The sequence below is a fragment of the Salmo trutta genome, chromosome 34 (assembly GCF_901001165.1).
Source record: "Salmo trutta chromosome 34, fSalTru1.1, whole genome shotgun sequence".
Taxonomy (NCBI): domain Eukaryota; kingdom Metazoa; phylum Chordata; class Actinopteri; order Salmoniformes; family Salmonidae; genus Salmo; species Salmo trutta.
Window position 1 is genome coordinate 32,850,195 of NC_042990.1, and position 22,352 is coordinate 32,872,546.

General features: G+C 45.9%; 1 protein-coding gene across 4 annotated transcripts in view; it reads left to right on the forward strand.

Moving 5' to 3' along the window:
- LOC115174050 (protein tyrosine phosphatase type IVA 3) overlaps positions 1 to 22,352 on the forward strand; it is a 58,684-nt gene that overhangs the window by 18,756 nt on the left and 17,576 nt on the right. Inside the window, exons 1-3 of one of the 4 annotated variants that reach the window (XM_029732679.1) lie at positions 16,849 to 17,095; positions 17,993 to 18,595; positions 19,770 to 19,862. In XM_029732679.1, the coding sequence (XP_029588539.1) occupies positions 18,491 to 18,595; positions 19,770 to 19,862 (198 nt within the window). In that variant the 5' untranslated portion in view covers positions 16,849 to 17,095; positions 17,993 to 18,490. Of the gene's footprint in view, positions 1 to 16,848; positions 17,096 to 17,115; positions 17,424 to 17,992; positions 18,596 to 19,769; positions 19,863 to 22,352 lie in introns of those variants that run through there. The other 3 variants (XM_029732676.1, XM_029732677.1, XM_029732678.1) reach the window with 3 other exon arrangements.

Below are 22,352 nucleotides of genomic sequence, written 5' to 3' on the forward strand. Positions count from 1 at the left end.
GGCTATCCCTCTGTGTTGATGTGTGACAAGGCTATCCCTCTGTTGATGTGTGACAAGGCTACCCCTCTGTGATGGTGCGTGACAAGGCTACCCCTCTGTGATGGTGCGTGACAAGGCTATCCCTCTGTGATGGTGCGTGACAAGGCTATCCCTCTGTGATGGTGCGTGACAAGGCTACCCTCTGTGATGGTGCGTGACAAGGCTACCCCTCTGTGATGGTGCGTGACAAGGCTACCCCTCTGTGATGGTGCGTGACAAGGCTACCCCTCTGTGATGGTGCGTGACAAGGCTACCCCTCTGTGATGGTGCGTGACAAGGCTACCCCTCTGTGATGGTGCGTGGCAAGGCTACCCCTCTGTGATGGTGCGTGACAAGGCTACCCCTCTGTGATGGTGCGTGACAAGGCTACCCCTCTGTGATGGTGCGTGACAAGGCTATCCCTCTGTGATGGTGCGTGACAAGGCTACCCCTCTGTGATGGTGCGTGACAAGGCTACCCCTCTGTGATGGTGCGTGACAAGGCTACCCCTCTGTGATGGTGCGTGACAAGGCTACCCCTCTGTGATGGTGCGTGACAAGGCTACCCCTCTGTGATGGTGCGTGACAAGGCTACCCCTCTGTGATGGTGCGTGACAAGGCTACCCCTCTGTGATGGTGCGTGACAAGGCTATCCTTCTGTTGATGTGTGACAAGGCTATCCCTCTGTGATGGTGCGTGACAAGGCTACCCCTCTGTGATGGTGCGTGACAAGGCTACCCCTCTGTGATGGTGCGTGACAAGGCTACCCCTCTGTGATGGTGCGTGACAAGGCTACCCCTCTGTGATGGTGCGTGACAAGGCTATCCCTCTGATGGTGCGTGACAAGGCTATCCCTCTGTGATGGTGCGTGACAAGGCTATCCCTCTGTGTTGGTGTGTGACAAGGCTATCCCTCTGCGTTGGTGTGTGACAAGGCTATCTCTCTGTGATGGTGTGTGACAAGGCTATTCCTCTGCGATGGTGTGTGACAAGGCTATCCCTCTGTGATGGTGTGTGACAAGGCTATCCCTCTGCGATGGTGCGTGACAAGGCTATCCCTCTGTGATGGTGCGTGACAAGGCTATCCCTCTGTGATGGTGCGTGACAAGGCTATCCCTTGGTACAATTCCAGGGAAGCCTGAGCAGCTCTGTGTAGGGAGACTTAGGCCTAGTAGTCCTGTTGTGAGTTCAGCTCCTCCTATCGACCAGTATTTCTGTAGCTCTCAGGGGACGCTGGCCATGATGACTCGGGACGCACTGTTGACCCCTTACTGACAGCAGGAGGGGGGCGAGGGAAGGGACTGAGCGGGAACTCAGGTGGGTCTCTCTGCGATGTGTCTGTGAGTGTTGCTGATGTTTCCCCTAGGACAGGCAGAGGGGCTTCCTGTGGTGTGGTTATCCTTCCCTAGACCTCCCTAACCCCTCCACCCACCAAAACCACGATGGGACAATCACGGCCTACTGATTACTGTGGGAATTCCGAATCCCAGAGCAACAAGGAAAAACATTCATTAAATAGAAAAAAGCTTTTGATTTTATAATACAGATTGATAAAAATCTCTCATTGTCAAATCCCCGGCCTTCTCCTTCTAGCCTACATAACTCCTCTCCATCTCTTTCACTTTCTTTCCTCTCTCCCATCACTCTTTCTCTCTCGACCCCCTCTTACTCCCTCTTCCTGTATTTCTATTCTCCTTCCTCCATCCTCCTTGCCTTCACCCTTTGCCCCGTACCCCTTCCTCTCTCTCTCTCTCTCTCTCTCTCTCTCTCTCTCTCTCTCTCTCTCTCTCTCTCTCTCTCTCTCTCTCTCTCTCCTCTCTCTCTCTCTCTCTCTCTCTCTCTCGCGCTCCTCTCTCTCTCTCTCTCTCTCTCTCTCTCTCTCTCTCCTCTCTCTCTCTCGCGCTCTCTCTCCGCTCTCTCTCTCCTCTCTCTCTCTCTCTCCTCTCTCTCTCTCTCTCTCTCTCTCTCTCTCTCTCTCTCTCTCTCTCTCTCTCTCTCTCTCTCTCTCTCTCTCTCTCTCTCTCTCTCTCTCTCTCTCTCTCTCTCTCACGCTCTCTCTCACGCTCTCTCTCTCTCTCTCTCGGGGAAGCGGTGCTCTGCTGTTGTCTGGTATATAGTGTGTATGCCTGCCAGTAACTGTGGACCTGTTCTTCTGCACCAATGGCCTTGACTTTGTGAAGTCAGGTGAGCACGAGGTTAAAAACAATCTTGATTCAAAACAATGACTGGAATCGGCATCAGATTTGGCTGTCAAAAACAAACAAAAAAAGGATGTGCTAGGTAGGCTTGGGTGGTATACCTTATATACCGGGTATTTGGAAAAAGCTACAGAAAGGTTTTTCAATACTGTCAATACAAAAAAAATGATTTATTTGAAGTTTTTCAATAAATTGGAATATTTGTAACTACTTTCTAAGTTAGTACCTGCAGTCAACTTGTGTAATACATTAGGAGATAAGGCAGATTGTGTTCTTCATTTCATCTGTCACATTATTTTACATTATGAAGCTTACAGTAGTTCCCCAGAACAGTTTATCCAGTCACGTGTTTGTTTGTAAATAGCATGATGGCAGGAGCTGGTCAGTGTATAGCGTTGTATCTCTATCAGTGAGTCTCTGTTGAGCGGTGCACATGAGGTGATGAAGTTACACTTGTATGCAATTCACTACTAAATGTTCGCCATCAGATATCTTATAATGACTTTCTGCCAGAAGTCAAAGAGCTCTGGATGGGTTGTCTGTACAGCTGCCATTTTTCCCCTCTGCTCCGTGTACACATGCTGCTCTTCCTTCAGAAAAGCATGCATCACAACTTTGTTCATTTGCACACAAAAAAATTGTTCACTTTCGCTTGAAGATGTCCACACTCACTGAAAATGACATTTGGTAGCTACTAGCTATGCTTGTATAACTCGAGCTAGATTTGCCTGTCTTTGCAATTTAGTTTATGTTCGTTTTCACTTGTTAGCATTTAGCTAACAGTGTCTATGTGATTTCGCTATTAGTTTATGCATTTTTCTTTTAGCGTTCCCCCAACCATCTTCTAATTTTAGTGTGATTTGATTTCCCCTGGTACCTCTGCTGCTGCGAGCGTTGTCGTGTCAGAGATCTGTTTGCCGTTCTGCTCGCACATGGAGAGCCAGTTCCGTAATAGCTGACTGAATTGACATTCAGAGAGGGAGAGGGAAAGAAAGCAAGGGAGAGGGAAACAAGAGAGCGAGAGTGGTGGGAGTGGGGAGGGAAGGATAGAGGGTGAGAGAAAGATGTCTGTCAGTGAATCATGTTTTTTTGTGTTCAGTCACGACTCAGCCTGACTGACCTGTTTTTCCTCAGACTCTACGTAACGTAGTCATACACACAGAGAATGAATCACACACACACACTGAATAAGTCAATGCCACTTAGATGCACAAAGCCCCCTGTTTAACACACACCCAGTCATTGTGAGGTGTTTTGTCTGAAAACGCCCTCCTGGCCTGGGGACGAAGGCCAACTTGCCAAGGAGAGCTTTTAATATGGTCCTGTGGCGTGTCTGAGGCACTTGGCTATAAACAGAAATTAGCCACTAGGCTATAGCTGTTAAGCCAGAGTTTTTAGCCTCATAAAAATATGAAGACTTCGCCTGGTGTAATGTCAGGCACATCCTAACTGGGTCAGTTAATCACCTTAGGATGTTTTGGTTTTGGGTGGAAGGAGGAGATTAACCTTGATTGTGCTATAAGATTGAATTGTCACCTTATCTGCTAGGTTGCAGGGTCAGGAGTGAACATTTTAAGATTTAAGGAGAAGTGATATTTTAAGTGGATCCCTGCTGGTTTCTAAAAACTCACTCCGGTCTGCAGAAGCTACTAACAGCCTCACAGCAGTGATGTGTTCCGAATATCTCTCCTTTCTCTGCTAAGTGTGCACTTGTTCACTTCCGTTAATGAATTTAAAAGGAAACTCCCGCTAGCCCCATGTAAACACCAATCCAATTAGTTTAATAGTGCGGGGATTAGTGAATGAGTGCAGACATCAGGAGGTAGGAGAGATGATTTGGATGCAACCACTGTCTGCCTCACAACAGGTTACAGACAATCTCCATAATGGGCCTGTGAAGGCAACCCTATTCAGATCAGTATTTATGGCCTCCCTATCCTCATCATTATTCTGGTCATTTAATCAGCAACGATGACTAATGTGTTTCACTGTGGGTTGCTTGCCATCTTGGCCTACTCAGTTTACTATGGAGGACATGTTGTGTTCATCTGTTTAGGACATGGACATACCATGGCTGGTCTTTTGCGCCAGTTCTGTATGTTGTTGATCGATGGCGGGCGTCTCTTTTGTTGCCCTCGTGATGACAGTCAGTGGAGGACCAGCCTCAGTTGGGAAAGGTTACATCCAAAGGTCAAGGGTCAAGTTATGTAAATGTCAGATGAGGGAATTCAGGAGCCATGTTGAGGGGATGAAAGCCAAAACCATTTTTGCCTGACCCCCGAGCCCCGACTGCTAAAAACGACTAAAAATACTAACCCTCACCATGTGACAGGTTACATAAGGCATTTAGGTGGCCTAGTTCAGTTCAGGGCCATGTTCAGCAGGGCACACCATAGTGAAACATTTTGCAATAGAATCTGTGTTGATTCATAATGGATAAGTTCAGTTAGTCCTAGTCTAAGTCCAGTTTCAAAATGTTCTCTCCCCTCTGAACACGACCCAGCCATATTGTATATTTCAGATCTTCTGTCATTGCTCGAGACAGGTGGGTGCTCACCCCAAAAATGAGTGCGACTTAGAAATCTAACGTCACTTTGAATGAAACTCACCTGTTTCGTATCAGTGAGAGAAGATAGGAAACAAGACAAGATGGTGGCGTACACATTGTTGGTTTACCTCATGGAGTAAAAATGTATTACATTTAATAGCAGAGCATTTTGTAAATTCTTACGTTCCACCTGCAATTGGAGATGAGAAGACCCTTGTCACTTCCCAGTTGAGAGGAAGTAACGTTATCGTCGTGTTCATTTTAGTCGAAAGATTCCTTCCGAGGTGTTACTCTAGCTAAGCTGTAACGAGTAAGGGAGCATTACATATCCTGTTACAATTCTGTAGCTAGTCCTGAACATGTTAGGTATTTGATGAAATTAGGATTTGACACTACTAATTTAATTTAACCCTCCATATGAGTCTCCATTTCCATGCCAATAATATTCATTTCCAAGTTTAGCTTATGCCATCTTAATTTTCACTTTTTCAAAAGGCAGTGGTCAGTGGATTGCTTCATGGTGCGCATCTCTGATTTCAAAACAACTGCACACCCCCTCCCCTCCCCTCTCCCCTCCCCACTCTCCCATGCTATCTCATACTGTGCAGCCCTCAGCTTTCTGTACCCGCAGGCCTAAATGCATCAGAAAGCAGCTGCCAGGTTTATTTTTAGTTCAGTTTCAGTCGAGAGAGCATCAGGTCCCTGTTCTTCAAAATCGCCTCACTGAAGTGTCAAAACAACCCTGTTGAACATGGAGGTTACACACTGTAACACACACACACACACACACACACACACACACACACACACACACACACACACACACACACACACACACACACACACACTGGCACCCAAACCACTTACAATCAGTACAAATGTCACCCCACCGCATGATGCTACACTCACTTGTCCTTACACCTCTGATATCGTGTGTCTCCACAACGATAAAACCGTCACACTTTGAAGAGGTCACTCTCATAATAAGAAACGGCAGCATTTTAAGGAGGACACCATGTTGGCACGGTCATATGACTTGGCATTTCAAAATAGCAAATCGACCTATCGGACCAACCACGTGCCAAGTCAGAGTGTCCTCCAAATTTAGAAAACAGATTCTGAGCCTCCAGGCAGGCCTCTCTGTCGCCATCACCACCGTCAAGGTGCAGAAATATATATCTCCAGATTCCACAGGGACACGTTGCAGCAATGTGACATGTGTGCACGAGCACCAGGGATGCATCTGTACTAGCAACCCCCAATGCTGATCCGTGGGGGTTTGGGGATAGCACATGGGCTCTCATCTAAACTCTTATTGGTCCTGAAAGGTTTGCAGTTGACCCAGCCAACCAGCCTTGGATGCTGCTAACAGGGGCCTCCTCCTCCTTCTCATCCTCCTCCTCTTCCACCTCCTCCTCTTCATCCTCCTCCTCCACCAATCCCCCATTTCCTTGCCGTTAATTAAACTTTACTGCAACGCTGCTCGCTCCTCTCCTCTCCCTGTTTTGAGGTTTATTTAAGTGCTGTCATACCCGGGTCCCAGATACAAACAGCTGCTCTTAAAATGGTCACTGTAAATATTTATTCATGTTACCCTTGTGGGAAACAGCTGGGTAATTGTCTTGAAGGAAGAATAGACTGCCAGTCCGTTTTATTAAGGGCGTAGGAGCTCAATGGAGGATAATGCATGCGTGAGTGGGTTTCTCTATAATAGTAATAGAATGAAAAAGAACTCATTCTAGTTCTGTGGGTTTAACACCCCTAGATACTTAAAGCTGGAATCCTTAATAGTGAAACACCCCCCTCCCTCGGGCATCATTGCACATGCGATAGAACAGCAGAATATATATTGCAATTTGTTTACCATGTTGGACGAAGCTCCTCACATCCGCTTCGTCAACATAAACAGTAACAACGGCCTTGTGGCGGACAGTGGCACTATTTCCTCTACCGCAGATTCCATCTATTCATTTAGCCAGTCAGTCCACCTGTTGTGTGTGTGCACCCATCACCCTTGTACCTTCTAAGGATGTTTACTGATCTCGGTCTCTCTCTCTCTCTCTCTCCTGTTGATTGCATGTGACCCTTGAGTCTAACCGGCACAAACACACATCACAGGAACACACAATTAAGCTCCATCATAGTTCCCGCTGTACTGCACTGACTTCTGGGAACTGGGCCCTACTCGGGGACCTCAGTCTGTAATTGTGTGCTTCTGTTTGTTTCATTTTGCCTGTTCTGCTCATCTACCCACCTAGAATCCCAGCTTGTCACTTCACTTTAAGATTATAGGGCTGGGGCTTCACTGTTTTCTCAAGCATCAAGTGTGATTGTCAGGGTGGTATAGAATAGGTTTGCTATTTACTTGTGGTTCAGCTGCCTGGGCATGCAAGACGGGTAGAGGCCAGGCCTTAGAACTGTATGGCTAATGTTTTGACAGGTATCTCAGGGGAAAAAAAGAGAACTGCTGGACAGACGAGGCATCGAAAATCACAGATGGGAAAGTTAGATCACTTTACTCTCATTGTTTATTTGGAGTGCAAATGACCAGCAAAACATGTAATGGATTTTTTTGGTGGAGGACCTGACCTCTTTATTGGCTGTTTTACTGCTCACTCCCAGTGCTCTTTTTAAGGGCTCAGGGTGTTTTCCCAGCATCTTTCGTCAAGCAACCCAATTCCTTATTTTGCTTAATCTAACATGGGCTGTCATATCTCCCTTCTACAAATTTACTTTACTGGATGTTTATTCATTTATTGGGTCCAAAGAGGCACTTGTAATGTTTAAAATGTGACCTCTTTCAATAATATCTCATTCACAAAATGTCTGGAATTGATGTGACATTGCCACAGATATTAACCATGCTCGGGAATGTAGAGTCGTTCTCCATTCAGAACTTCACTCTCTCATAGGGTTGCAAAGGGTCGTAAACTTTCTGGTAAATTTCCGGAATTTTGCTGGAAATTTTCCATGGGAAGTTAAGCCCTGGAATTTGGGGAATTTTGCTTAAATTCATCAAAAAAAGTTAGCTTATAACAGTGAAACTTTTTTGTTGGATACACATAAGGCAATTCTAGGTCTTGTGGCATATTGTGGTTAAACTATCCCCAATTCAATGGAATTGCAACCCTCTGCATGCACAGTGCATTCTTCCATCACATGTACAGCTGATTCTCAAGATCTTTCATACTAATGAGATGCTATTGATCCCAGGACTACATGCTTTCTGGTAAGTTTTGATTACAATACTGGGTGGGGTGAATATATGTTATATGACAAACATGATTTTTTGTTAACTAGTAAATAGTAGCTTACGGCAAAGTGTGTTTAAATCATTTCTAACATGTTAACAATTTCTGCTAGTTAGTTTTTGCTACCATGTGGGTTTTAGCTTGCTTGAGCCTGCTAACTGAGGAGTGTTAATTCACCTGTTTCCATACATGTTTCGTTTTAAAACATGTATCTTACAAATTAGTTGTTTAATCTAACTGCTTAACAATTTAGCTGTACATGGAATTGTATTTGGGGCTTTTTTACTAATTTTTTTCTAATCTTTATAGGAAAATGCCAAGGGCACTATGTGAAATGTGGAGACATTTCACTGCAGCTAATGTAGAAGGAAACGCTGTGTACATTTACAAATACGTGTACATTTACAAATAAGTCATATATGAAGAATGCAACAAAGATGCAGAATCATCTGGCCAAGTGCATAAAGTTCCCTCAGCGCTCACAACAAGCAACCTCTGACAAAAGTCCCTCTACTTCTATTTGAGGTGAAAATGATGAATCTGACACCTTATCGATAGCAACAGCTCATGGTCCTCCTGGAATCAGAAGTTATTTTGACTGAATGGAGGAACGTCATCAGAGAAATGCTGATGAATGTCTTGCTCGAGCTGTGTATTGGAAGAGATTTCTGAATGTTCTTCACCCAGCATACACCCCTCCAACCAGACATGCTTTATCTACTCATTTGCTGGATGCAGAGTTCAACAGAGTTCAAGTGAAGGTCAAGCAAATCATAGAGAAAGCAGACTGTATTGCAATCATCTCTGATGGGTGGTCTAATGTTTGTGGGCAAGGAATAATTAACTACATCATCTCCATCCCTCAACCAGTATTTTACAAGAGCACAGACACAAGGGACAACAGACACACCGTTCTCTACATTGCAGATGAGCTGAAGGCAGTCATCAATGACGGAGGACCACAGGAGGTATTTGCACTGGTGACAGACAATGCTGCGAACATAAAGTCTGCTTGGTCTAAACTGGAGGAGTCCTACCCTCAAATCACACCCATTGGCTGTGCTGCTCATGCATTGAATCTGCTCCTCAAGGAGATCAAATGGAAACAATGGATACACTCTACAAGAGAGCCAAGGAAATGGTTAGGGATGTGAAGGGTCATCAAATTATAGCAGCAATCTACCTCACCAAGCAAAGTGAGAAGAATAAGAGCACCACATTGAAGCTGCCCAGCAACACCCATTGGGGTGGTGTTGTCATCATGTTTGACAGTCTCCTGGAGGGGCAGGAGTCTCTCCAAGAAATGGCCATATCACAGTCTGCCGATATGGACAACCCCATCAAGAGGATCCTCCTGGATTATGTATTTTGGGAGAGAGTGGTAAGCAGCCTAAAACTCCTGAAACCTATAGCAGTAGCCATTGCATGAATTGAGGGAGCCAATGCCATCCTGTCTGATGTTTAGACTGCTTGCAGATGTAAGAGAAGAAATCCATACTGCCCTGCCCACTTAGTTGTTGCTCCAAGCAGAGGAAACTGCAGTTCTGAAATGCATCAAAAAGCGTGAAGACTTCTGCCATCTCCAAGATGGCGTAGCAGTCGGACTTCTGTTTTGTCTTGTCCCATCCCATGTATATATTGTTTTCTTTGTATATATTTTGTGTATGTATACAAAATATATACATTTTCATCTCAATTTCAATCTACGGACTGAACATACTCTCCTGCAACCCAATGTGGTACGGATCTGCTATTTTTTTACACTTTAGAACCAGAACCCCCATCAGCAGCTTGCCAGCTAACTAGCTACTAGCTAGTAGTCAGTTAGCCACTGCTAGCGGTCATCACTGTTAACTCGGACATCAGCCAGCCTCAGCCTGGTCAATTCCTACCAGTCTGCACAGCGCGATATCAACCCAGAGCATATCGGCCTGCTTTTTCTCTACCACATCTCCGGATTCCTACCACAAGCTCTGAACCTTTACACCGGATCATTGCAGCTAGCTAGCTGCTATCAGAGTGGCTACTCCTGGCTAACGTCTCTGTCCCAAAGCAAGTGCCAGTTAGCCTGGAGCTAGCCTCGAGCTAGGCCCATCTCCCGGCTACCCGAAGAGGTCCATCAGCCAATTCTTGGGTTACAATACCTATTTTGCCAATTGGCCTGGACCCCTTTACTGCCGACACAGAGCCCCGCCGATCCATCACGACTGGTCTGCCGACGTAACCGTCCGAGGGGGTTTCAACAGGCTCTTCCATTCCGACGTCCCCCGGAGGCCCATCTGCTAGCCTGCTAGCCCCAGCCCGCTAGCTGTCTGAATCGCCGTGTCTCCAGCTCGCCTAGCTACTCACAGGACCCTATGATCACTCGGCTACACATGCCTCTCCCTAATGTCAATATGCCTTGTCTATTGCTGTTTTGGTTAGTGATTTATTGTCTTATTTCACTGTAGAGCCTCCAGCCTTGCTCAATATGCCATTGCTAGCCCTTTTGTTCCACCCCCCCACACATGCGGTGACCTCACCTGGCTTAAATGGTGCCTCTAGAGACAAAACCTCTCATCGTCACTCAATGCCTAGGTTTACCACCACTGTACTCACATCCCACCATACCCTTGTCTGTACATTATGCCTTGAATCTATTCTTCAGTGCCCAGAAATCTGCTACTTTTACTCTGTTCCGAACGCACTAGACGACCAGTTCTTACAGCCTTTAGCCGTACCCTTATCCTAGTCCTCCTCTGTTCCTCTGGTGATGTAGAGGTTAATCCAGGCCCTGCAGCCCCCAGCACCACTCCCATTCCCCAGGCGCACTCATTTGTTAACCTCTCTGGCGCATGTGGGACGAACTCGTCCCACCTACGTAACAGCCACTGAAATCCAGTGGCGCGATTTTTGAATCGTTTGAAATACTATTACTTCAATTTCTCAAACATATGACTATTTTACAGCTATTTAAAGACAAGAATCTCGTTAATCTAACCACACTGTCCGATTTCAAAAAGGCTTTACAACAAAAGCAAAACATTAGATTATGTCAGCAGAGTGCCCAGCCAGAAATAATCAGACACCCATTTTTCAAGCTAGCATATCATGTCACATAAACCCAAACCACAGCTAAATGCAGCACTAACCTTTTATGATCTTCATCAGATGACACACCTAGGACATTGTGTTATACAATACATGCATGTCTGTTCAATCAAGTTCATATTTATATCAAAAAACAGCTTTTTACATTAGCATGTGATGTTCAGAAAAAGCATAACCCCCGCAAACTTCCGGGGAATTTACTAACAGTTTGCTAAATTACTCATGATAAACGTTCACAAAAAGCATAACAATTATTTTAAGAATTATAGATACATTACTCCTCTATGCACTCGATATGTCCGATTTTTAAAATAGCTTTTCGGATGAAGCACATTTTGCAATACTCTAAGTACATAGCCCGGCATCACGGGCTAGCTATTTAGACACCCGGCAAGATTAGCCTTCATCAAAATCATATTTCCTATAAGAAAAATGTTCTTACCTTTCCTGTTCTTCGTCAGAATGCAGTCCCACGACTTCTACTTCAATAACAAATGTAGGTTTGGTCCCAAATAATCCATCGTTATATCCAAACAGCGACGTTTTGTTCGTGAGTTCTAGACACTATCAGAATACTAAATCACGGTCTCGCGCATGGCGCATGGCTTGACAAAAAATGTCTAAATATTCCATTACCGTACTTCGAAGCATGTCAACCGCTGTTTAAAACCAATTTTTATGCCATTTATCTCGTAGAAAAGCGATAATATTCCGACCGGGAATATGCAATGAGCCTAAACAGCCGAATTCAATTTCTCCACAGGGGTGAATCGTGCACGCGCCTCATTCAAAGGTCCTCTGATCCGCCACTTACCAAAGGCGATAATGTGTTTCAGCCTGAGGCTGCCTCGTCAACCTTCAGGTATTTCCCGGGTTCTGAGAGCCTATCGGAGCCCTGGGAATTGTCACGTTACAGCTAAGATCCTTACTTTTCAATAAACAGATGCAAGACGCACGACTCCTTGTCAGACAGGGTACTTCCTGCATGAAACCTTGTCAGGTTTTTGCCTGCCATAGGAGTTCTGTTATACTCACAGACACCATTCAAACAGTTTTAGAAACTTTAGGGTGTTTTCTATCCAAACCTGAACAATAATATGCATATTCTAGCTTCTGAGTTGGTGTAGGAGGCATTTAAAAATATTTTTTCCAAAATTCTCAATGCTGCCCCCTAGCCCGTAGAGGTTAACTTCTGTAACCGTAAAAGCCTTGATTTCATGCATGTTAATATTAGAAGCCTCCTCCCTAAGTTTGGTTTATTCACTGCTTTAGCACACTCCGCCAACCTAATGTCCTAGCCGTGTCTGAATCCTGGCTTAGGAAAGCCACCAAAAATCCTGAAATTTCCATCCCTAACTATAACATTTTCTGACAAAATAGAACTGCCAAAGGGGGCGGAGTTAGCCTGCAGAGGTCTGTCATGCTATCCAAGACTGTGCCCAAACAATTCGAGCTTCTACTTTTAAAAATCCACCTTTCCAGAAACAAGTCTCTCACCGTTGTCACTTGTTATAGACCACCTTCAGCCCCCAGCTGTGCCCTGGACACCATATGTGAATTGATTGCCCCCCCCCATCTATCTTCAGAGTTCGTACTGTTAGATGACCTAAACTGGGACATGCTTAACACCCCGGCCGTCCTACAATCTAAGATAGATGCCCTCAATCTCACACAAATTATCAAGGAACCTACCAGGTACAACCCTAAATCTGTAACCATGGGCACCCTCTTAGATATCATCCTGACCAACTTGCCCTCTAAATACACCTCTGCTGTCTTCAACCAGGATCTCAGCGATAACTGCCTCCTTGCCTGCGTGCGTAATGGGTCCGCGGTCAAACGACCACCCCTCATCACTGTCAACCACTCCCTAAAATACTTCAGCGAGCAGGCTTTTCTAATCGACCTGGCCCGGGTATCCTGGAAAGATATTGACCTCATCCCGTCAGTAGAGGATGCCTGGTTGCTCTTTAAAAGTGCTTTCCTCACCATTTTAAATGAGCATGCACCATTCAAAATTGTAGAACTAAGAAGAGATATAGCCCTTGGTTTACCCCAGTCTTGACTGCCCTTGACCAGCACAAACATATCCTGTGGCGTTCTGCATTATTTTTATTTCACCTTTATTTAACCAGGTAAGCTAGTTGAGAACAAGTTCTCATTTACAACTGCGACCTGGCCAAGATAAAGCAAAGCAGTCCAACAAACAACAGCACAGAGTTACACATGGAATAAACAAGTTTACAGTCAATAACACAATAGAAAAAATAACGTCTATATACAGTGTGTGCAAATGGCTTGAGGAGGTAAGGCAATAAATAGGCCATAGTAGCAAAGTAATTACAATTTATCAGATTAACACTGGAGTGATAGATCAGCAGATGATGATGTGCAAGTAGTGAAACTGGTGTGCAGAAAAGTAAATAAAAACAATATGTGGATGAGGTAGGTAGATTGGGTGAGCTATTTACAGATGGACAATGTACAGCTGCAGCGATCGGTTAGCTGCTCAAATAGCTGATGTTTAAAGTTAGTGAGGGAAATGTAATTAGCATCGAATGTCCCCCGTGATATGCAACTTTTCAGGGAAGTCAGGAACCAATATACTCAGTCAGTTAGGAAAGCTAAGGCTAGCTTTTTCAAACAGAAATTTGCATCCTATAGCACTAATTACAAAAAGTTTTGGGACACCGTAAAGTCCATGAAGAATAAGAGCACCTCCTCCCAGCTGCCCACTGCACTGAGGATAGGAAACACTGTCACCACCGATAAATCTACAATAATCAATAATTTTCAAGAGGCATTTTTCTACGGCTGGCCATGCTTTCCACCTGGCTACCCATACCGCGGCCAACACCTTAGCATCCTCTGCAGCAACATGCCCAAGCCCCCCCCCCCCCCCCCCCCCCCCCCCCCCCCCCCGCTTCTCCTTCACCCAAATCCAGACAGCTGGTGTTCTGATAGAGCTGCAAAATCTGGATCCCTACATATCAGCTGGGCTAAACACTCTGGACCCTCTCTTTCTAAAATGATCTGCCGAAATTGTTGCAACCCCTATTACTAGCCTATTCAACCTCACTTTCGTATCGTCTGAGCTCCTCAAAGATTGGAAAGCTGCCGCGGTCATCCCCCTCTTCAAAGGGGGAGACACTCTAGACCCAAACTGTTATAGAACTATATCCATCCTGCCCTGCCTTTCTAAAATCTTTGAAAGCCAAGTTAACAAACAAACAACCAACCATTTCAAATTCCACCGTACATTCTCCACTATGCAATCTGGTTTCCGAGCTGGTCATGGGTGCACCTCAGCCACGCTCAAGGTCCTAATGATGTCGTAACCGCCATCGATAAAAGACAGTACTGTGCAGCCGTCTTCATCGATCTGGCCAAGGCTTTCGACTCTGTCAATCACCACATTCTTATCGGCAGACTCAATAGCCTTGGCTTCTCAAATGACTGCCTCGCCTGCTTCACCAACTACTTCTCAGTTAGAGTTCAGTGTGTCAAATCAGAGGGCCTGTTGTCCGGACCTCTGGCAGTCTCTATGGGGGGTGCCACAGGATTCAATTCTCAGGCCGACACTTTTCTCTGTATATATCAATGATGTCGTTCTTGCTGCTGGTGATTCTCTGATCCACCTCTACGCAGACGACACCATTCTGTATACATCTGGCCCTTCTTTGGACACTGTGCTAACAAACCTCCAAACGAGCTTCAATGCCGTACAACACTCCTTCTGTGGCCTCCAGCTGCTTTTAAATGCTAGTAAAACAAAGTACATGCTCTTCAATCGATTGCTGCACGCACCCTCCCACCCGACTTGTATCACTACTCTGGACGGTTCTGACTTAGAATATGTGGCCAACTACAAATACCTAGGTGTCTGGCTAGACTGTAAACTCTCTTTCCAGACTCGCATTAAGCATCTCCAATCCAAAATTAAATCTAGAATTGGCTTCCTATTTTGCAACAAAGCCTCCTTCACTCATGCTGCCAAACATACCCTCGTAAAACTGACTATCCTACCGATCCTTGACTTCGGCAATGTCATTTACGAAATAGCCTCCAACACTCTACTCAGCAAACTTGATGTAGTCTATCACAGTGCCATCCATTTTGTCACCAAAGCCCCATATACTACCCACCACTGCGACCTGTATGCTCTCGTTGGCTGGCCCTCACTACATATTCGTCGCCAAACCCACTGGCTCCAGGTCATCTATAAGTCTATGCTAGGTAAAGCCCCGCCTTATCTCAGCTCAATGGTCACCATAGCAACACCCACACGTAGCAGGCGCTCCAGCAGGTATATTTCACTGGTCATCCCCAAAGCCAACACTTCCTTTGGCCGCCTTTCCTTCCAGTTCTCTGCTGCCAATGACTGGAACGAATTGCAAAAATTGCTGAAGCTGGAGTCTTATATCTCCCTCTCTGACTTTAAGCATCAGCTGTCAGAGCTGGTTACCAATCACTGTACCTGTACACAGCCAATCTGTAAATAGCACACCATACTACCTCATCCCCATATTGTTACTTGTCCTCTTGCTCTTTTGCATCCCATTATTTTCTACTTGCACATCATCATCTGCACATCTATCACTCCAGTGTTAATGCTGAATTGTAATTATTTCGCCTCTGCGTACATGTTGGACCCCAAGTATGCAGGCAAGAGCATCCTGTCCAGTGCAGAGTTCAACAAGGCCTATGGTGTCATCACTACCGTGTCTCGCCACCTTGGCCTGGATGAGGGCAAGAAGGTTCTTGGCAGTCTGGCAGAGTACACTTCCAAGCAAGGGCTTTGGGATGGAGATGTAATATGGCAGTCGTGCAAACATATCTCATCAGCCACCTGGTGGAAGGGACTTTGTGAATCTGAGGCTCTTCCCCCTGTTGCCTCCATCATCCTCCAAATCTCACCAACAGCAGCCGCCTCAGAGCACAAGTGGTCCTTGTTTGGGAACACACACACCAAAGCACGCAACAGGCTGACCAATACAAGGGTTGAAAAATTGGCGGCCATCTGGGCAAATTTGAGGCTTTTTGAGCCTGACAATGAGCCATCCTCAACAAGGTTGGAAAGTGACAGTGAAGATGAGGCCTCAGAGTCTGATGTTCAAGAGGTGGACATTGAGGAGGTCCAGGGAGAAGACATGGAAGCCTGAGAGGAAGACAACCAAAGCTTTAGTTTCTAGACTATCATTTTACAGATGTATGTTGAAAACGTTTTTGGGAGATGCGATGGATCATTCAATATTCCCTTTCTTTTGTTGTTCAGTGAAATCATCCTGTGTGAAGAGTCAACTCATTTAATTAAAGTTCAATTCATAACTAAAAATAATTCAATTTTTTCTTCAATTGGAAAGATTTAATCATTTGCAATTATGTATACTTATAAGGTAAAATAATTATGTTTCTGTCCTCGATTTGATATGGTAAATATATCCAATGCAAAAAAATATACATTTAAATTGTATTAATATTAATTTGCATATATTCCCTTTAATTCCCACGGAGAGTTTCCACCAAAAAGTGCAATCCTACTCTCTCATAACCTCAACGAACTCGGGCGACATGAATGCGTCAAGTAGCATAATAGATACAAGATTTAGTAGTGGCAGAAAGTTTAAGACATTCCTCACAATGTTGATTTCGTGCTGCAAGTGAGCAACTTTTGGCGGTTTCAGCGAAATACTGAGATGAGAACTGAATAATGAAAATGGGGTGGAATATATATATAGTTGGGGTGGCTCTCCCTCCCTCTCGTATGAGTAGAGGAGGCTGTGTCTGCTTTGCTGTGATAGGAGTTGCAGACTGATGGAGTGTAGCGGAGTAGGCTACAGTGTGCTACGTGCCATAAATCAAGTCTGAACTGTCTCAGCCGTCTCAACCGAGTCTGAGAAAAAGGCATTTTGCTGTCGGCTGTAGAGACTGTTTACCTCCTCTTATTCTCGTGGGAACAACAGGCTGAATTCCGATCAGGGAGCTGCGTAAGGTAAGCGGCACCGGGAGGGGATATAGAGCAACGAGAGGTAGAGACGGGCGCATAAACTCGTTTGGCCACATAGATCTCTTCTCTCATTATAATCAGCGTGCGCTTGTTCTTCGAGGGTTATGTAGGGTTTATTATCGACCCTGTACAAACTGAAAGCTGTTCTGCAAGATAACTGTTTGGTCTGTCTGTGTCGTATTCATTATTCGAGGAGCAGTTGGAAGATTCGGTGGATGTGGACCAGAACCATATTCTAAATATATGGCTATGATGTGGACTAGTATTATGTTTTGTTCACACCGGGAGTTTTAACTAGCCGGAGTGAACAAAGGTGCGCCTTTTTTTGGGTGGGGGTCGTCTTTTTTTGATTGCACAGATTAATTTTATAACCTCAAAATATAATTCAATCTGTATAAGTGTGTGTGTCATCAATGCAATAATAATGTTATTATTGAATCAGGATGAATGTGGGCAATTGTAAAGAATCTTTTTCAAATGTTTTGTTTTTTGCACACGAAAAAATATTGTAGTTGGTAGAGCAGATGATAAAGTCAGTTTTATGTGATTTTTTTATAAAAAATAATTGGCATGCTTGTTATTATGTTTATTTCTAGCATATCTAATGTAGCAAATGAGTTGGGGAAATGAAAACAGTGACTGGAGGTGAAATGAATGCCTTTGTTGAAACATTAGACCATTATTTGATGTTGCACATCATCAATCAGTTTATTTACATAGTGCTAGTTGGGGGAATGAGAGAAAGCGAGGGAAACAACATTGTGTAATCAGTTCTATAGTCAGCCCTTCATCAGGAAGCAGCCAATGTCTTGTTTGTCTCAGATTTATCAGGGGTAACTCTTTTCTGTCTTTCTTTGCCCCTTCCCCTTTGGCTCCACACAGTTTTACACCCTTGGCACTGTGCTTTTGATGGCGTTCTTGCAGAAGACTGGAGACTACTGCCACGCTCAACATCCCAGAGCATAGGCTGATCCAGGGGAGGATGCCCACTGCTTTGCCTTCTCAGCCTACTACCCTGCACTGAAGGGCTCCCTGCCTCCCAGGACTCTCCACCCCCTTAGATCTCTCACCGTAAGACCCTCTCTCAGGAACTCTAATGGGGTGATTGGACTAACTACTCCACTACTCTTCAGTGAAAGCCCCAAGACCGTGGCTACGCTCTTCCTCATCTCAACCAACCATATTGACCCCAGAGGATTGACCAACCCGAGGACGGATCTTTTCAAAGGAGGGGAAAGGCCTAAGAAGAGCTTTGAAGAGGAGTTTTCGGAGGAGTTTAGCCCACCAGCTACCGTGGCGTCCGTGGTCCACCAGTTTGTGTCCCCTGTGCGTCCCTGTCCGTGTTGCATTCGCCCCCCCAGCTGGGTAACGGTTGTCAACATGGCCCGTATGAACCGTCCGGCGCCGGCCGAGGTGTGCTACAAGAACATGCGGCTACTCATCACGCACAACCCCACCAACTCCACCCTGAACAGCTTCATCGAGGTGAGGACTGCTCTATCCAACCCTCTCTTTCTCCCTTGTTCTTTTCACTCCTTTATCTCTCTCTCATCCTCCCTCCTATTTGTTCTCTCTCTCTCTCCCTGTTCTCTCTCTCTCTCCCTGTTCTCTCTCTCTCCCCGTGTTCTCTCTCGCTCTCTCTCCCTGTGTTCTCTCTCTCTCTCTCCCTGTGTTCTCTCTCTCTCTCTCCCCGTGTTCTCTCTCGCTCTCTCTCCCCGTGTTCTCTCTCTCGCTCTCTCTCCCCGTGTTCTCTCTCTCGCTCTCTCTCCCCGTGTTCTCTCTCGCTCTCTCTCCCCGTGTTCTCTCTCGCTCTCTCTCCCCGTGTTCTCTCTCTCGCTCTCTCTCCCCGTGTTCTCTCTCTCGCTCTCTCTCCCCGTGTTCTCTCTCTCGCTCTCTCTCCCCGTGTTCTCTCTCTCGCTCTCTCTCCCCGTGTTCTCTCTCTCGCTCTCTCTCCCCGTGTTCTCTCTCTCCCCGTGTTCGCTCTCTCGCTCTCTCTCCCCGTGTTCGCTCTCTCTCTCTTCTCTCCTCTCTCTCTCTCTCTCTCTCTGCGCTTTGGTTGCACTATTACATTATGTCGATACTGCTCCAAGCCCCTCCTCCCCACACTGTTTCTACACTGATAAAACTGCACAGAGTACAGAGGCATGATAACAACAGTGCGCTCGCGGCTCCTGATTTCACAAAGCCTCCGTTTCTATGGCGACGTGTCCTGGTGCCACCTTCGGACACCTGGCGGTGAGAGGAGTGTGCCGCACGGTCAGACAATAGCAGAACTACCGCTACCCTTCTCAGAACAACATGTGGGCCACAAGTGCACTCTCAAAGTGTACCACGGACAGGCGGACAGACACACACAGACGGGCGGACAGACACAGACGGGCGGACAGACACAGACGGGCGGACAGACACAGACGGGCGGACAGACACAGACGGGCGGACAGACACAGACGGGCGGACAGACAGACGGGCGGACAGACACAGACGGGCGGACAGACAGACAAAACCGTTAAAAACAACTCAATCAGACTCCTGTTTGTTTGTTTACTCCTGTTCTACCATATGAACATGTGCATGCAGACATATCGGCTATATTTGTATACCCTCACATACACACACAGTGTGAGTTACTTTTAACCTAACTTGCCCCCCCTCCCTGTAGGACCTTAAGAAGTACGGAGCCACGACGGTGGTGAGAGTGTGTGAGGTCACCTATGACAAGGCTCCGTTGGAGAAGGACGGCATCACCGTGGTGGTGAGTACAGACCACAGTGTCACATGTCCCTCACATTTCCCTGTGAAGAGTAGAGGGGAGTGTCTCAGACAGGACTTCCCTTACTGATTCCCCCGAATGACACGACGCGGGAGGGAAGGAGGGGGCAGAGTGTTATCAAACAAACTGCGCTGTGTTCAGTGGGGGCTGAGGTAGATGGGGGGGCAAATTCCTGGAGCACACCCGGTCCTTATATGCACATAAAAACAGACATGCATGCATAAATACTGATATACACCCAACATCCTGATAACAGCCAATACCCCTTCAAAGAGTCATCAGGGTCACCCTTAAACACACAACTCTGACCAGTATCTGAACTCGAAGACACACTGTTTCTGATTACCCATACGTCAACGTTCCATCGTTGCCATGGCAGCTGCAGAGCCTGGTTACTCCGCACGGCCTCCACATCTCCATTTTTTTCTCTCCCTCTCTCGTTACGTAAGCACTAATCTTGTTGCCAGACACTTCCACCCAAATGGGAGAAGAGTCTGGTGGACCAATGTGTCAAACTTGGCCTTTGTTAGCCCAATACAGAAAGATATTGGCTTTATCTCCCACAACACACAATGATGACAAATACATGACTCAGTAGGTCACCCCCATTGAATTCTATGGTCACTCCCACTAAGGCCAACTTTTAATCGTTGATATCCCAGTCTTATATGCGCCGTGGGCAATAGCCTGGGGACGAGGTTAAGTAAACACAAGACCCTGGATTTTTGTTTATGTGAAGGACATACTTGGCTTTCTGCCAGAGCCCTGGAAAACATTGAGGATCATGGCAATTGGCAATAGCTCTCCAGCATCCAGAAAAACAGAAGTGAATGCCTGGGAGGGGGTAGCCTTTGTCTCGGGGGCGTTATACACCTCAAATATCTGAGGGGGTACAAAGTACGTGAGGACGGCTGGGGGGGGGGGATGTCCGGAGTGGGGCTAGGCCCCCTGTCCGGAAGTTGGAGAATTTAGAATTTTTCAAACACCTAAAAACGCTTTTTCCCTGCAGCTCTGCAGAGTGGTCACTAGCTGGCACAGCCACAAAGTCATACAATCTGATTCTAACCTTAACCACACTGCTAACCCTAATGCCTAACCCTAACCACACTGCTAACCTTAACCACACTGCTAACCTTAACCACACTGCTAACCTTAACCACACTGCTAACCCTAACCACACTGCTAACCCTAATGCCTAACCCTAACCACACTGCTAACCTTAACCACACTGCTAACCCTAACCACACTGCTAACCCTAATGCCTAACCTTAACCACACTGCTAACCCTAATGCCTAACCTTAACCACACTGCTAACCCTAATGCCTAACCCTAACCACACTGCTAACCCTAATGCCTAACCCTAACCACACTGCTAACCCTAATGCCTAACCCTAACCACACTGCTAACCCTAATGCCTAACCCTAATGCCTAACCCTAACCACACTGCTAACCCTAATGCCTAAACCTAACCACACTGCTAACCCTAATGCCTAACCCTAACCACACTGCTAACCCTAATGCCTAACCCTAAACTTAAATTAAGATTTTTTTAAAAAGCACAATTTTGTCAAAGTTTTATGATAGAGCCAATCTTGACTTTGCAGCTGGCCCATCTAACGCCCAGTTCTGCCTCCAGGGCAAGATTCAAATCAAATTCTATTTGTCACATGTGCCGAATACAACAGTGAAATGCTTACTTACAAGCCCTTAACCAACAATGCTTTAAGAAGTTAAGAAAAAAAATACAAATAAGTGTACATTTTTTTTTTAGTAAAGTAACAAATAATTAAACGGCAGACGTAAAATAACAAGCGAGGCTATATACAGGGGGTTACCAGTGTGGGGGCACCGGTTAGTCGAGGTAGTATGTACATTAAGAGTTTAAGTGACTATGCATAGATTATAAACAGAGAGTAGCAGCAGCGTAAAAGAAGGGTCTGGGTAGCCCTTTGATTAGCTGTTTAGGAGTCTTATGGCTTGGGGGTAGAAGCTGTTAAGAAGCCTTTTGGACCTCGACATAGTGCTCCGGTACCGCTTGCCGTGCGGTAGCAGAGAGAACAGTCTATGACTACGGTGGCTGGAGTCTTTGACAATTTTTAGGCCTTCCTCTGACACCGCCTGGTATAAGTCCTGGTTGGTAGGAAGCTTGGCCCCAGTCATGTACTGGGCCATATGTTCTAGCCTCTGTAGTGCCTTGCGGTCGAAGGCTGAGCAGTTGCCATACCAGGCAGTGCTGGAACCAGTCAGGGTGCTCTCGATGGTGCAGCTGTAGAACCTTTTGAGGATCTGAGGAACCATGCCAAATCTTTTCAATCTCCTGAGGGGGAATAGGTTTTGTCGTGCCCTCTTCACAACTGTTTTAGTGTGTTTGGGCCATGATAGTTTGTTGGTGATGTGGACACCAAGGAACTTGAAGCTCTCAACCTGTTCCACTACAGCCCTGTCGATGAGAATGGGGGTGTGCTCGGTC